This window comes from Cygnus olor, chromosome 18 (assembly GCF_009769625.2).
Source record: "Cygnus olor isolate bCygOlo1 chromosome 18, bCygOlo1.pri.v2, whole genome shotgun sequence".
Classification (NCBI taxonomy): Eukaryota; Metazoa; Chordata; class Aves; order Anseriformes; family Anatidae; genus Cygnus; species Cygnus olor.
In genome coordinates, this window is record NC_049186.1 from 2553996 (window position 1) to 2569610 (window position 15615).

The window sequence follows — 15615 nt, forward strand, 5'->3', positions numbered from 1 at the left end:
TCACCAGAGTCCAGTGCCACAGGGAAAGGTATTTATATGGCTGTGGAAAGAGCATCCTGGCCATGCCACAAGGGGACCTGAAAAGTAAGGAGAGATTTTTTTTTTTCCTCTTTTTAAAAGCAGTTTCCATGAGGCTGTTCTTTTTTCCAGATGACCTTTCTGGGCACTTCCATAGCAGAACTGCCTTCAGTCCTTGCTATTTCCTGAAGAGGCAGAAGCTGAGGACGCTCCTATAGGCACCAGAGACTTTGTGATCCTTTTGCTGTCTGTTAAAGAGCAGCCAGAATAAGATGACAGAGAAAAAAAAATACAAAAGTTCCCCCTCCTCTTTCCAACCCAAAGCCTTGCCAAAGCAATAAAAAACTTCAAACAATAGCCCGTCATGACATAAACCAGTCCTTGTACAGCCTGCCAAAGTTCACCTCAAGAAAGTAGGTCCAAAAATAAACACCAACCTATAAAAAGCCCCACAGACTTAAAGATAGTCTTCCCATTGTGCTAATTGCTTTCACATCTGGCTCAGAAATGAGGAGTATATATGAGCATGGAGAGGCCACCAATAACTCACTGCAGCTAAGCACAAAAGCATGTGCCTAGTATTAATCACACAAACTATCCATTTCTACTCAGCAGATCTCAGATGCTTAGGCTTAATTTTAGGTTTGTGTTTAAATTGCACTGAAATACTGGGGCTGGTGGGGATGTTAATAAACAGCACATGGTTAAATGCTTTCACGGGTGGGATGTTTCAAAGCGAGTGTAGAGAAACTGATTTCATCTCCCTTCCTCGTGCTCCATCAGTTATGGGACCACAGTGACATTGCTCCGAGTGGTTTTTGCCTGGCCTCCTTCTTCTAAAAAAGACAGCCCCTGGGGTGCTGGAAAGTTGCACCTGATAAATCCAGGGCTGCACATGGAGATGGGATTCACAAAGGAAAATTAGTTGAGGGTGGTTTTATAAGTCATTTTCTGTGTGCCAGAGGTGGCCAAGGAGGTAACCCTGAAATGTGACCCTGTGCAGAAGCAGGGTCTTTCTGCAGGCTTGGCTGGGACAGGCATGTGCTTAGCATTTATCTTAACAAACTGTACAGTGCAGCATCCAAGCTCACTGAAGCGATTCCAGTTATTACAAAATGGAAGAACAAAACCCCGTCAGGCCCCTGGCAGGTTCCACGAGGAGCCAGACGTGGTGTTACGCTCTGCATCGTCTGCTCTGTGCATATTTTTGTCTTTTTTCATGCCAATGTCTAGACCTTTTATATGACTGCGAACCAGTGGGTATGCGCAGGACTGTCTCGTTCTTGCTTGCGTGCGTATTATTTGTTTGTGTAGCTGATTGAATTTTATAACAGTTTCACACTGGTGCGAACAAGCCCTTTGCTTTTTGGATGCAACTTAAAACACATCTTTCCCACAGCTTTGGACTTTGCAACAAAGCCAACACAGAAAGCAAGACCCGGCCCCGCCACAAATAGCTACAGGGAGACCCTCCCCCAGATAACTCACTTTTATTTCCTACAGTTACTTGGGCACCGCTGAGAACATTGCCAATAAGCTAAACCGTTGTGTTTTCTGAGTTCACACGGCTAGGATTATGTGGGTTATCTGCATCCTACCCTTGTGGACGCGTGGCGTAGCCTGCCCTGAGCAGGCAGAGCAAGGAGCTGCGGTTTGGTGGTTGTGACTCATCGCGAGAGCTCAAGGAGGGATTTGTGATGATTTATTCATGCCACATTTATTGTTTGGAAAGCTCACTCATGTGCTACTATGGTTAGACTAAATAATTCATCTACCAGTCTACTTTCTGATCTTGATCGGTTTCTCCTTCGTGAAGAGCCTCAAGGTGAAGATCACCTAGGAGGCAATTTTCCATGCTTGGTATCTTTGGAAGCCCAAACTTTGAGGTCAGCTTTTTGGAAGGTCTGACCTTGCTGAAGGACTAAGGATGGTTCGTCCGAGAGAGTCGGGCTCATCTGCCCTGACTCAGTTAGGTGTAAGGCCCTAGGTATCGCTCTGTGCATCTCTGACAGGACTTGGGAGAAATGTGCCTTCCCCTGCACCATTCCTCTAATCCTGAAAAAGCACCTAGGGCAGTTCAGACAATGGCCTCTGTAGAGGCCCATCTCTTCCCACTGAGTATAAATGGAAATGCTTTAGGCTGCAATGCCTAACCCTAGGGGAGGGGACTCCATTCAGCTGTCCCCATGGGTCAAGCTGGGAGCAGAGGGCTCCTGTTGGCACACCACGCGCAGCTCCTGAGCATCGTTGCTCTGGGGCAGTTTTGTGTGGGGACAGAGGTAAGTCAGCATCGATGGCATGTGCTTCTCCACACAACAGGTCATGCTGGTTTAACTCAATCGTTTCTTTGGAGACTTTGACCAATTTGGTGACTTGTCTTCCAGTAGAGGAGGCTGAACCTTCTGCTCTGGGGCAGGGCTGAGGTGGGACCTGCTCACCCCATCAGGATGAGGGTGGGAGGAGGTGGGAATGGGTGCTCCAGCTCCAGGATGACCAGAGGGCAATTGGTAGGACAGGGCAGAGGTCTGAGGTTTTGTTTTGCCCCCTCTCTGCAGCCTGCCCTTGTTCAATTGCAGTTGGCACGAATGTATTCCTTGGGTTTATTGATTGGAAAGTCAGGGTTTTGCTAAGCTGAAAGTCAGGGTGGAAAAGGAGAGGGGAACTTTGGCAGAAAAGGCAGGTTCTGGGAAAGCAGCCACTGACCCCCTCTTATGTGAAAAAAATCACATGAAGCACATAGATAAAAATGATTCTCTCAGATAATTGCCACTGATTTGTGCAAAATATTTGGTGTATTGCTCACGTCTCTTTCAAAGCATCAAGGTATCTACAGCACGCTTTCCACCTCAGAGGAAGAAAAAGTTTCACAACGCATGTTTTCATCAGTTTTTCTATGAATAGCTCCTGTGTTGGAACTGAATGCCGGATGGGGCTGCAATACACACAAGATATTTTCTCAAGCCTTTGTCAAGACGGTTACATGCAGATGGGCCCGCATGCATTGCAGCATTAGCGGACTCGCTGACGTTGCAGAGTTCGTCCCATGTTAAACCAGAGCAAGGGAGGGGAGTCCAGTCCTGTTGGGGCTGCATTTTTGTAGCTGTTTAAGGAAACCAAAGAAGTGACTCAAAGGAGCTGGAATTAACCACAGATCTGAATTTGGCATTACCTGTTCACCCGCAGAGCACAGACAGGTGCTGCCAGCAGGTCCAGGAGCTGGGTTTTCTGACAGGTCCCACCAGCAGAATGGTGGCATTTGAGGTGCTGCACGGCACTTTGGAGGGGCCAGCAGAAGTGCTCGGGCTTCCCCAGCCGTGGGAGAAGGTCCTGAGCTCTTCACAGGGCTGTTGGCAGAGGAAATGGCATGAGCCCTACATGATCTCCAGTGGCTTCACATGCCCAGAGCCACCTCTTTCTCCTTGCCAAGCTGCTCACCTTTCCCTCTATCTCCTCCAGGTTCCTGCAACCCTCCTCCTGCTGCTCACAGCCTCTGGCACAGCAGCGAGTGGCTTGGCAGTGGCCATAAACATATTTTTCCACTGGTCATGTGTAGAGACCAAGGCATCTCAGGACTCACCTGGAGAGTCCTTGGCCCTCCGTATTTTATGTTCAACTCACAGTTTTCACTGGAACAGGATCCAGCAAAACCCTGGAAAGTCTCATGCATTTCCCAGCCAGATGGAGCCAAGAGCAGGACCCATGGGTGCAGCTCGTCCCTAGAAGCCAGCCTTGCTTTCATAAATAGATAAAATCTTGAAAGCTGTTGGAATCCTAAAGTAGCCCTGGGCCAGGGTGAGCATGTGCTGCCTGTGAACATCCCTGCCCTGCTGTATGACAGCACAGGACACACCACACGTGGTTTAATTTTTTTTCGGTTCTTCATGAATTGATGTGCCTTTTGAAAAGTATTCTGCTATTGCATAGACAATAGATCCCTTTCAGGCAGATACAGTGTTTGAAGGAGGGAGAGGAACACTCAAAAGCAGAATAAAGCTCTGTGATGGGGCAATGTTCTCTGGACTCTTTGGTGGATGCTGTAAAGAATCTGGATCTGGGTATTTTCAGAAAGGCAACTTACGATCCCAGATGTATTAATAGGCAGTGAGAATGCAAAGCTGTGACAGCAAGATTGACAGCCTTTGGCAGTAGATTTTGTACTTAGGTATCTAAATGTATCCCTTGTAATTCCAGTTTAGCCAAGCAGGCGAACCTGGGCTGGCACCACTGCTTCACGTCAGCCTCGCGTTTCCACTCTTGGTTTTTTTTGGCTCTGGGCTAAAATGGTCAAGGCTTTGGGACAAATGGTGTTCTCACACGTCCAGCAAATCTGGGGATGCCCCACTGGAACTGGGAGTGGTAGTTATGTGATTTTAGTGAATTTGCTGTTGTTAGAGTCGTAGTCGTAATTCAGGGACCGGGTTCAGTTACTTGAATGAGTGGAAGTGATGTGAACTGTCCACTTAAATTGTTGTGGTTACTGGAGCATGAGGGGTATCGGGTTCATGTAGTGGGTGCAGTTGGTAACATCTTGCTCTGGAGTCACTCAGCTTGTGAATTTGGCAATTTTACCCAAGCCTCATCTTTGTAGCTTTTAGGCACATCATAAGCACTTGAAAAGCTGCTGCAGAAGCTGTGGTGGGACCAAACCTTCATCCACTCCAATGTCCCTCTGTCCCCCTGCAGCACAGTGCTCACATCCCGGTCTGCTGCCACCGATGCATCCCTAGAAAGTCCCTGCCCTAAAGGCTTTACCCGTGAGCCATTTACAATGCCATCTAATTATTATTGCTTAACTCCAGCAAATGCCTCTGAGGCAGTATGGTGACCTACAACCATTAGTGGCATCCCTTATCGCACAGTGATTCACCTGAACCAGATCAGCTCGGGCAGGGCTCGCAGGTGGGGATGGATGCGGGGGACACGGAGCTGGGCTGGGTCCTGCCGAGGGGCAGAGGCTGCCCATCGTCTGCTGGAACTATCTGGTTTAGCTATAGAAAAGCAGCCTGTGTGCTGAGCCTTTTTTCAGTTTGATTAAATTGATTCTTCACACTGCTAAAGTAAGATGTGTGTTTAAAGTGAAATCAAAATGTGCTAAACTTTGTATACGCGAAGCAGTTGGACTGAATTATTTTTTCTATCGGATCCCTGGCAAAAAGGCAAGGCTTTCTGGATTTCTGCTCACGAGAGGCTATAAAGCATTTTGGTACCATCTCAGTCTGCGGCTGCAATAGGTGGGAAAGTGAGAAGAAACTGACAGTAGAATATGAAAGGACAAACATATCAGCCTGAATATTTGATTTACCATCCGCATTGCTGACAGTTAGACTAAAGTGATAAAATGAAGCCAAAGGAAATGTTTTCCCTGGGTAAAGTGTGATGTAGGGCTGGCCCAGGAGCACCAGCACTAACACTAGGATGTCCGAGGGCAGCACAGGGTTGCCCAGGGGTGGGATCAAGTTGCTCAGCACAGTCACTACATAGCCCAGAGGCTGCACTGGGTGGCCCAGGGGTGGCACTGGGTTGGTCAGAGACTGCACTGGGTTGTGCATCTAGGGCACTGGGTTGCCCAACAGCTGCACTGGATTGCTCAGGGCCAGCAGCAAGTAGCCAAGGGCCAGTATTAAGTTGCCCAGAGCCAGCACTGAGTTGCCCAGGTGCTGCACTGAGTAGCCCAGGGGCTGTACCGAGTTGCCCAGTGGGGGCAGTATGTTGCCCAGGGCAGGAACTAGGATGCCCGCTGAGAAAGCTGCGTTGCCCAACAGCATCACCAGGTTGCCATAGCAGCTGCAGGAGGTTGCCCAGGCAGAATCCGGTCACTGAGCACCCAACGCCCATAGCAACGCCCCCCCAGGGCCTGTGTCCCTGGTGGCCACCGGGTGCTTGGGATGCTGCAGCACCCAGCGCTGCTGCCACCCAGCCCGACAGCACGGTGGTGAGTGACAGCCCCCAGGCACCCCCTGAGCACCCACCCAGGCAGCAGACGTAAGCATATGCTTTAACTGGGAGTAATGGGGTGTTAAAAGTAGATATTTTTCCTAATCCCCTCCAGTTATCATTGGGATGGTACCTCTTATACCCCGAAGCATGTGCTCAGATGGCCGGGGGCTCCAGAGCATCTGTGTTCAGGAGGGGCAGAAAGTGTCACCTGGGGGCAGTTTATCCCAAGGGGGAGGCAGGAACATTTATTACAGCTGGAAATGCAGGGAAATACAACCCCAATCCATTCCCAAGGGCTTTTTTCTCCTTTTCTAAAGATACATATATCAGGATCTGAAAGGGAATAATTTGTGTATGGGGTGGGAGCCAGGGAAGCTGTCTCCTCTCTGAAGGCTGTTTCTCAGGTACAAAAAGTGGCACTGAGCTGGGCGAAGCCCAGCGGGGACAAAAGAGCTGAAGGGACGGCTTTGTGGGAACCGGCACGCACAGAGGTTTTTGTTGGACCCGAGCACAGACATTTCGTCCTCAGTTCTGCCAGACTGGCTTCGTGTTTGCAAATGTATTTTTTTTAAACCCGAGGGTGTGAGTTTCCCGCTGCCTGTCCCAGCGCTGCTTGAGCCAGGTCAGACCCCGAGGCCGAGGCTCGGTGCCCGCAGCTCTGCTGCCCTGGACTCAGGTACTGGGGCAGCCCGGGCGAGAATGGCCAAAATTGGGCACAGCTTGAAAATACCATCCACAAAGTTCAATGATTTCCCAGCTGCAGGCTGTGCACATTTCCCCTCTGACTCATCCCTATTTTCCTCTGACTTACCCTAGCTGCAGGACCTGTTATTCTCCTGTATTTGCCATGCATTAATTTAATAGCTGCATTTTGATCAGCGTTCACATGAATGTATCAAACCGTTGCGGGAGACATAGCGAGTGTCATCCGCTGCCAACAGCCTGGCATTGTGACCAGGGTACAGGACCCGCTCGTCTCTGCCTCTCCCATCCATCTCCTTTTAATCCTTTTGGTAGCAAGCCTTGAGTTGTTGTTGGTCCTGCCTCTTGTAGAGGTGCTCTTTGTTGCAGAGTCGACTAGAAGCAAAAACCCCTCTCTTTCCCAAGGGTTTTATAATTTCAAAAACAGGCCAGCCTCTCTCAGCTTGCCTACTCATGCAAATTGATCAGGGTAGCCCAAGAGCAGCAATTAAAACTCGTCATGTGATTGTTTGTGTGGACACTTTGTTCTAGAATAACAGTTCATTGCATGCCTATTTTTAAAGGGATAATGTTGACTGCATGCAGTAACAAACGGGATTTAGCAATGCCCCGCGTCAAAACCCTTGCCATCCATGGGCATTGTGACACGCTGGTGTCCCAGCCTTTCCCCAGGGCTCTGGCCAGGCTGGGTGGGATGTGGATGGGATGGTGTTAGGGGCAGGACGTGTCCCTGTACCACAGCAGCAGGCTATGATGGCCGTGGTGACTTATTCTGCCTGTGGGTGACACTTGCATCCACACAAGAGCTCCGTATCAAGCACAAGAAACCCTCCTGAGCATGTGTCCTTGGGTTAGGTGCTCTAGGTACTTTTGATGGCCCTCTGCCTTGTATTTCTGATCTCACCTGGCTGAGGAGCTCCCCCCACACAGGGCACTCAGCGACCTCACTGGTACCAGTCTCCCTAGGCTGCTTTGCTTTGGGTTACTGCCTCGGGTTGCTGGTGTTTATGAGCTGCCCCCAAAAGACTGTGGGATGATTTCTCCTTTCCAAGTGCATTTATTTGACATTGGCTGCAACACATACATTTTTCTTCCTTCGCAAGTCAAAAGAGATGCTTTTATTTTAAGTAAAATTGGAGTGGATTTTTTTCAAATTTGAGTGTAGTTCTGCACAGCTCAGCTTGCCTGCAGGCTCCTCGTTTGAGCTTTTAATGCAAGTGAAGGTGCAGTGAGGACAGAGTCCCTCACCCACAAATCACGCTGGGTTGGTAGCTGCTTCATGTCCAAAGGGACACAGCTATCGGGGCCGGTAATGGAACTTTTAAAGGGAAATTCACATCTGGAGCACTGTAAGATCAGCAGATACGCCGGCCAAAAGAAACAAATGAACAGCAGAGAATCAGCAACTACAGTTTCATTGGAATGACAGATTTAAGGAAAATGAAGGCATAATATCTGTCACTCTCCTCAGCAGCGATGATTTGTTTCTCTCTGCTTTTCAAGATCTGACACCAGATACTAACAACAAAGCCAAATCCTTGTATATACAAGTGCTCGGGATGCTGTCAGGAGGGATTTGCTTTTGAGAGCTCTAAGCCTGTTTGGGCGCTGTGTGAGTGCTGTGTGCTTGCTCTCGGTGTTGTACGTTGCTTGTGTTGCTGCAAGAAATGCTTGCTGAGTGGGACTCCTGCCTCCTCCCCCTGCAGGACCCCTGCCCTAATAGCAGCGACCAAGCATGGAGCTCGTCGGCTCACCCTTGACGGCAACTCATGCCCGCCCGAGATCGACCCCCACCAACTTTCTGCCTGCCATCAGTACCATGGCTTCCAGCTACAAGAACCGTTTTCCTTACTACCCCTTGCCTCAGAGCTTCAGCCTTCCCTGGGCACCCAGCGCCTACTATAGGATGGCTGCCATCAATCCCATTTTGGCTCCCTTTTCTGGAAGCGCCCAGGGGCTCACCCCCAGCAAGATGCTGCCGTTCATTTCCAACAGGACGTCCCTCTTCACCCGGTACACCCCCGACGACTGGTACCGCTCCAACCTCACCAACTACAGGGAGTCGGAGACATCCCGGCACAACTCGGAGAACCTCAGGGTCGACACCTCCCGCCTGATTCAGGACAAGTACCAGCAGACAAAGAAAATGCAAGCGGAGAGCACCAAAAACCTGGGAGAGCGTGTCAATGACATTGAATTTTGGAAGTCAGAGCTCTGCCATGAGCTAGATGAGATGATCGGGGAGACCAACGCGCTCTCCGACATGAAGAGGTGGCTGGAAAGAGCCCTGGTGGAGACCGAGGCCCCGCTCCAGGTGAGCGCTGTGCCCAGTGGGCTGCACGCTGCAGCCTGCTGCTGAGACATCTGCAGCCGTTCAAATGTCTAATTAAGTTTCACTAGAGCCCCGTAACATCTAGAAAGTTTTTATTAATGGACCATTAGTTAAGTTAGCAATAAACAAACCCCTCGCCATCTGCTGCATCCCCTATCAGCGCATGCTGAGCACATCAGAACACTATTTGCTTAACCAAATATTTTTGTAAGCAGTACATCCAACATCTTGGGCTGGGATAGGAAAGCCCATGTCCTGCTACGTGGCTCGGGTGAGGTCAGCTTCCAGCCAGACCCAGGTCCCTGCACCCAGCTGCAGGCGCACCAGGGCCACGTGTGCTCCTCGTACGATGTAATGCTGATGTTGCAGCTTGGCTGCTTCTTGTCAGCTAAACCCTGCCCCGGCCACGTTTTTCCTCTCTGTGCCCACCTCCAATTTCTCTTCTATTACATTACTTGAGGAGGAGACCCTGTCCCTGCAGCATGGCATGTCTCCAACAGGTTGCTCAGGAGTGCTTGCTCCACCGGGAGAAGAGGATGGGCATCGACCTGGTGCACGACAACGTGGAGAAAGAGCTCTTCACAGTGAGTCTGGCAGCACAGATCACATGTTGTAGCTCTTTCTGCCTAAACTGCCCTAACTGGCTCTTGGGCACTAAACCCCTGAGTCCCTGGGCCAGGGGATGGCGTGTCCATCAGCAGCACGCCCACATTTTGGGGTAAGACTTTCCCTAATAGAGAAAGGACTTGCTGAAAAGCAGCTGTCTTTGTGCAGCATGCAGAGGTCCTGGTCCCCCTTCAAGCAGTTTGTGTCCCCGTCTTCTTGCCCAGTGTCCTGCACCCCAGAGCCCTGCCTGGACAGCACCTACATGCATCTCAGCACACACAGATATGCACGTACAGATATAGGGGAGGCAGTGTGTGGCCGACAGCTTCTCTGCTTTTCCCAGCTGTACTAGCCAGTCTGATAAAAATATTACATCTACCCCCAGCTTTGCTTTGCTCAGAGCAGCGCGGCTGCAGCAGGACTGCCACTCTGTGTACTTAAGCAGTACATTTTATAGAAACCATAAAAACGTGCACTCCTGCCTGCCTTTATATAGTCTGCTTTAAATTATGAATAAAAGCAAACAAGATCAGAGTTGGCACAGAAGATGGGATCCTAACCCAGGGTACAGCAAAGCACAATCACTGCGAGGGCCTCGTGAAGCTGGGAAGGAAACGGCAGCCCCTGGGACTGTGAAGCCACTGCTCTGTTAGAAGATTTTTTCTTATGAGTCAGGCCCTAAAAAATTAGCAGATTGGTTTAAAGGTCATGAGATTTTAGGAAAATAATCAGAGTTGGTATCTTTATAATGGCTGTTTGAATTTCAAGTGTTGAGGACGCATTTAGGCCATGCTATTCAGCTGGTTGTTACAAACAGGAGGGCTTAAAAATTACTTGTTTTGGAGCCTCCTGATCACCGCCTCCAGTATCCGGGGCCGCACAAACGTGACGGAGGTGTGCTGAGGTCAGGAGAGTGGTGAGCAGCCCATGCCTTCCTCCAGCCTCATTCTTAGAAGTGGTTGGGAATTCACAACCAAGGAAAATCCATCTCCTTGTCCCATTTGTATGGGATCTCTCCTGGGGTAGAAAACATTCTGGGAGCAAAAAGGGCAGGTGCTGATTGGGGATGGTTGTGTAGCTCATCCAGGCAACTGCTATGAGCAGTCAGACCAGGTCAGGATCTGGCCCTGCTGCCACGGTGTGGCACTAACCATTGCTTGGAGCGGATGTCAAGATGAGAAAATGCTTGGCCACCCCCTGAAAGTCAGGGCAAAGGCTGTGGCTGTGGCCATGGCACTGTCCTGTTCCCCTCCCGGTCACTGGACCAGGGCTGGAGAGGCCCGAGGGGATGAGTGTGACCAGGACCAAGGTGTGTGGACACTGATGTTGTTGTGCTTTGTTTCTGCCCAGGAGATGGACGTCATCAGGTCGTGCCAGGAGAGGATGCAGCGCTTCCTGGACAGGGCGAAAGCCCAGCTCGCGTAAGGGGCAGCTCCCAGCTCGTGCGGCAGGGCTGAAGTGACTTTGCAGCTGTAAAGTGAACCCCCAGCAGACCCCCACCCTTACCCCATCCTGTAGATGCGACCCCCTCTGTCAGCCCCATACAAACGAGCAGCGACGCTCGTGGGAGCCCCCAGTCCCATGGGAACTCCCCGAGCCACGCAGGACACTGACAGCTGCTCTTCCATGCCAAAGGTCCAACAGGGCGGCCCAGCACGAGCTGGAGAGGGACCTGGCCAACAAGCAGACAGCTCACCGCATCGACGACAAGTGCCACCACCTGAGGAACACCTCCGACGGCATCAGCTACTACCGCGGGGTGGAGCGGGTCGATGCCACGTGAGTGCACTCCGGTGCTGGGCTGCGGGTCCCAGGGAAGTGGTGGCACTCCTGGCACGGTGCTGGCTGTCCTGGCACAGCACTGGCTGTCCCAGCACGGCACTGGCTGTCCCCAGCCCCTGTGCCTCGGTGTGGCACATCCAGCCCAGCCCTCTGTACTGGGTGGCACAAAGAACGAGGCTTAGAGAGTGAAAGCCAAATGAAAGGCGTCCCACCTAATTAAACATTATATCAGGGTGCAGAGATCAGCCTGAAAACGGATTCAGCTCGGCACCTGGACGCAGCTCGTTAGGTCTGTGCACGCATCGAAGGCTGTGTCGCTGCTTCCCGAGTGCTCTTCATTGACGTAAACTCTGGGGGCTCACCCCTGCTGGCAGAGGGGCTGGCAGGGAGCCCAGGTGGCACAGGAGATAAAGGAGTAGAGAACTTGGTCCTGGGACAGAGTTCAGCTGCTTTTGGGTGCCAGGAATTTGGCTTTGGCTCTGCAATAAATGAACGATGACCTAAAGCAGCACTCACAGAGATATGCTGCGAGTGGCAAAGGGCTCGGGGGATAAATCTGCTGCGCACACAGACACATGCAGTTGTTGGGGGGGGGGCATGGATTGATTCGTTTTTTTCTGGTGCTTGAATAATTCTTCACAGCAGAGCTCAGACATATTTAGACAGGCAAATGAATTGCAAAGGATTGATGCTGAAATTCAGAGGGGGTAAAATGTGCAGAGGATCAGCATGTTTTAAATGGAGCTTATGTGGTATTTGAGGCTTTTGTTGACCTTGTTCTGGACTGCTGCACAGGCGTGAACTCCATCCCGAGTGCACAGACAGGGAATCGAGTATTATCTAATGCTCGTTCAGTTTTGTATGAAATTGAGATAAGTTACGAGCAAAATGAGTCAGCTGCAGTCTGTGTGTTGTCACAGAGCTGTGAATCACTTGGCACTTTAATGCCATTAACATGTAAATAAGTCGTCTGATTAAAATCTCATTTTTTCTAAGGGAATCTATTGTTTGTGTGAGCCTTCATAATTATCGCAGCGTTGTCACGGATGTGTCAGTATTTGATAAGCTTTATGGGATGAATGGTGTCCAGATGTTTAACTTTCATGTGGTCAAAGAGCACGGATCCCTGGAAGGCTGTGTTTAACCCGACCGGGTGGCATCCCTGCCTGCCCATGGGCAGCTCCAGCAGCATGGGGCCACCGGGGGCCTCCCCTTTCCTCCCGCAGCATCTCGGTGCCGGATTCCTGGGCCAAGTTTACGGACGACAACATCCTGCGCTCCCAGAGCGAGCGGGCGGCCTCTGCCAAGCTGCGGGACGAGATCGAGAACCTGCTGGTGGTGACCGCCAACGAGATGTGGAACCAGTTCAACAGCGTGAACGTCGCCTTCACCAACCGCATCGCTGAGACAGCCGACGCCAAGAGCAAGATTCAGACCCACCTGGCCAAGGTGCCCTCAGCCCTTCCCTTCTAGTGTAAAACGATCGCTTCTCAGTGATGCCTCCCAAGCAAAAACCTCCATGCAGACCTGGCCCAGGTCCGGGGAAATGGGAACCGATGCTGTTATTTGAGAATGCAATTTTAATTTATGCACCTGTTTCTTTTTCATGCCAGACGCTGCAGGAAATCTTCCAGATCGAGATGAGCATCGAAGCCATCCGAAAAGCCATTAGGGACAAAGTGCCTCCGCTAAAAGTCGCTCAGACCCGGCTGGACGAGCGCACGCGGAGACCCAACGTGGAGCTGTGCCGGGACAGCGCCCAGCTGCGGTAAGGCAGGAGCGTGGGGCTGGCAGCACCCGTGAGGAGTCACCGGTGGTGGCCCTCAGGAGCATCACTGGGTGACAAAACTGCTTGGGGTCTTTTTTTTTTTTTCTTTTTTTTTTTTTTTCTATATAGTCCTTCTTTAAATGCACTGATATAATGGAAAGCACTGAGCAAACATCTCTGGGTGCTGGGAGAGCTTTGCACCCACGGAGGAGGCTCTTGTGCCATCGCCTCACCATGGCCAGGTACAGCCTGATGTTACCCCATGAGGGGCTGGATTGACCCCACTTGGATGAATGTCCTCCTCCCCATGGTTGGATGTGCCCTGTTTGGAAGGATAAGCCTCTTGCTCCCCCATAGCATCACCTTAAGAGCGCTCAGCTCCTTCCCCTGGGGTAACAGTAAGAAAGGTGCAACACAAGGAGAAGCAGGTAGCAGCAAGGGCTGTCCTCACCTGCCCTGGGGACACTGGAAAACAAAAACTCTCGAGTGCAAGATTGCAGAGGGCTCCTGGAAGACTGGGGCAGGCTGCGCAACTGCTTCTTGGCATTTCTTCAAGGTCTTATCTGCCCCGTCAGCAGGAGAGGCTTGGCCAGGGCTTCCTTCCGTGCCTCCTCCTCCTCCTTCACCCTTCAGCCTTCCAAGGTTGCCAAGCACTCTGAAAGGAAGGCAAGCCAAAACCAGCAGCTTCCCCAAAGAGGCAGAAGTGAGGATGTTTCACAGATAAGGGAATTGTCTCTCTGGCCCCTGGCTGTGACCTTGCTGCTGCTGTAGGCACAGAAGGAAAAACAAACCTAAGCTGGCCAACTTACTGGGCGGGAGCTGGTGGGTTTGTGAATCTGGAGGGGTCTTCCCCTTTTTCAGAGAAAGGAAGAAAACCTGGGGAGAGATCAGCTGCCTCCTGCTCTGTGTCTTACCCGTCCTGATGCCACCTCTACTCTCCTCTCGTTAGCATCACACTGACGCTGTCCCCGCCTGGAGGAGAAGCCAGGCACCCAAGGGTGTCCTGAGCAGCCACCCCCGTGCAGCAAGGAGGGGGCTGAGCTCCCTGCCTTGGCTGCCTCTCGGCTTGATCCGATGGGAAATCTTTGAAAAGCAATTTTAAGCTTTCTCAGCACTCTTGACCCTCTTTAGCATCTCACTTGCTATTTTTTTTTCTGTCTTCCACTAGTTTCACATTCACTTTTAGCCTCTTGCAGCTCTCCTCTGCTGCTGGCTGTGTGTCTTTGGGTGTGGGGAGGACCCTTTCCCAGGGAAATCCAGGAGGGTGAACAGGAGGGTGAACCGCAAACCCGAAGGGGAACAGGAAACCACTGGGGCTCCCTGCCCTGGTGCAGCCTCCTGTCCTCAGCTTTCACGCGGAGGAGCAGCCCAGCCCTCAGCTTTCACGCACAGCTGCCAGAAAACAGGGTCGATTTAATCTGACCTCACCGAAGGGGGAAATCCTTCTGCCTCCATGCTCACGGGGTTTCTTGCTGTTCCCCAGCCTTGTCAATGAGGTCCACGAACTCGATGAGACTATCCAGAGCCTGCAGCAGCGCCTGAGGGATGCCGAGGACACGCTGCAGATTTTGGTCCGGGCCAAGGCAGTCCTGGAGCACGACCTGGCTGTCAAAGCCAACTCTCTCTTCATTGACCAGGAGAAGTGCATGGGGATGCGCAAGAGCTTCCCCTGCACGGCGCGGCTGGTGGGGTACGTCTAGGCTGGGCTCAGCCCTGCTTCCCCTGCCTGGTGTGGGATGTCTTTTCAGTTCTGCTAGAATGCCTTGAAAATCCACGGTCAGACTTCCTGATGGAAGCCCTGAGTAGGAATTAAATGCTCAGTTTGTGTGTTACACCGTCTGTTTTTTTTTCCTCCTTCCACTGCTTGTTCAGAGCGTGTCAGTAGATGAAAATATCCCGTGTGCACAGAGAGCAACTCCACCCCCCCAAGGGATTCACCCCTCCCTTTCAGTCAATGATTTTAGGAGAAAAAAACTGTCCGGTCTTCCTCCTTTTGAATCTGTCTGTGGAAAAAGCACAAGGGGAAGTAACGGCAGTTATCAGAGTAATTAGGTGCTGACATCCATGATGTATTTTTAACAGTGCAGCAGAAACACAAGCTATCCTGAGAAGAGTTGCAGTATCTTCCGCTCATAAACAGGAAAACTTGCATTTTAAGCTGGTTTCTGATGATAATTTTCTTGCTTTTGAAAAATCTAAGTGTCTTCTAATATGACAGCATGGGGAAGTAAAAAAAAAAAAAAAGGAAAAAGTAAAACAAGGAAGTATTTTTGACCAGCTAATCGATGAAAATGTGGTGGTTTTAGTTTTGTTCTAGGTATGAATTGGTTCTTAATTTAAGCTCTCGGGTTTGGTTTGTTGGTGGAGACACCAAAATCCCAAGTTCTGCACCTTAGACCCCATAAAACCCAGAGGGGATCAGGAGGGAGGGCACAGGTGGGTGATGTTAATTGCATCTGTGCCTGATTTT

General features: G+C 50.9%; 1 protein-coding gene across 1 annotated transcript; it reads left to right on the plus strand.

Annotated features, from left to right (window-relative positions):
* Positions 1-5848: 5848 nt before the first annotated feature.
* On the plus strand, positions 5849-14977 carry TEKT3 (tektin 3). Its single transcript, XM_040530525.1, has 8 exons — positions 5849-6000; positions 8364-8971; positions 9490-9573; positions 10946-11016; positions 11231-11374; positions 12604-12826; positions 12991-13145; positions 14629-14977. Exons 2-8 carry the CDS (start codon positions 8393-8395, stop codon positions 14843-14845), a joined length of 1473 nt encoding a protein of 490 aa, XP_040386459.1. The 5' UTR covers positions 5849-6000; positions 8364-8392; the 3' UTR covers positions 14846-14977.
* The last annotated feature ends 638 nt before the right edge of the window (positions 14978-15615 follow it).

Bases quoted from the DNA above. Each gene is read 5' to 3' on its own strand.
- TEKT3 (XM_040530525.1), top strand. From the start codon at position 8,393: ATGGAGCTCGTCGGCTCACCCTTGACGGCAACTCATGCCCGCCCGAGA. The intron at 9,574-10,945 runs GTGAGTCTGGCA...GTTTCTGCCCAG, and splicing joins TGGAGAAAGAGCTCTTCACA to GAGATGGACGTCATCAGGTC. The intron at 11,375-12,603 runs GTGAGTGCACTC...TTCCTCCCGCAG, and splicing joins GTGGAGCGGGTCGATGCCAC to CATCTCGGTGCCGGATTCCT.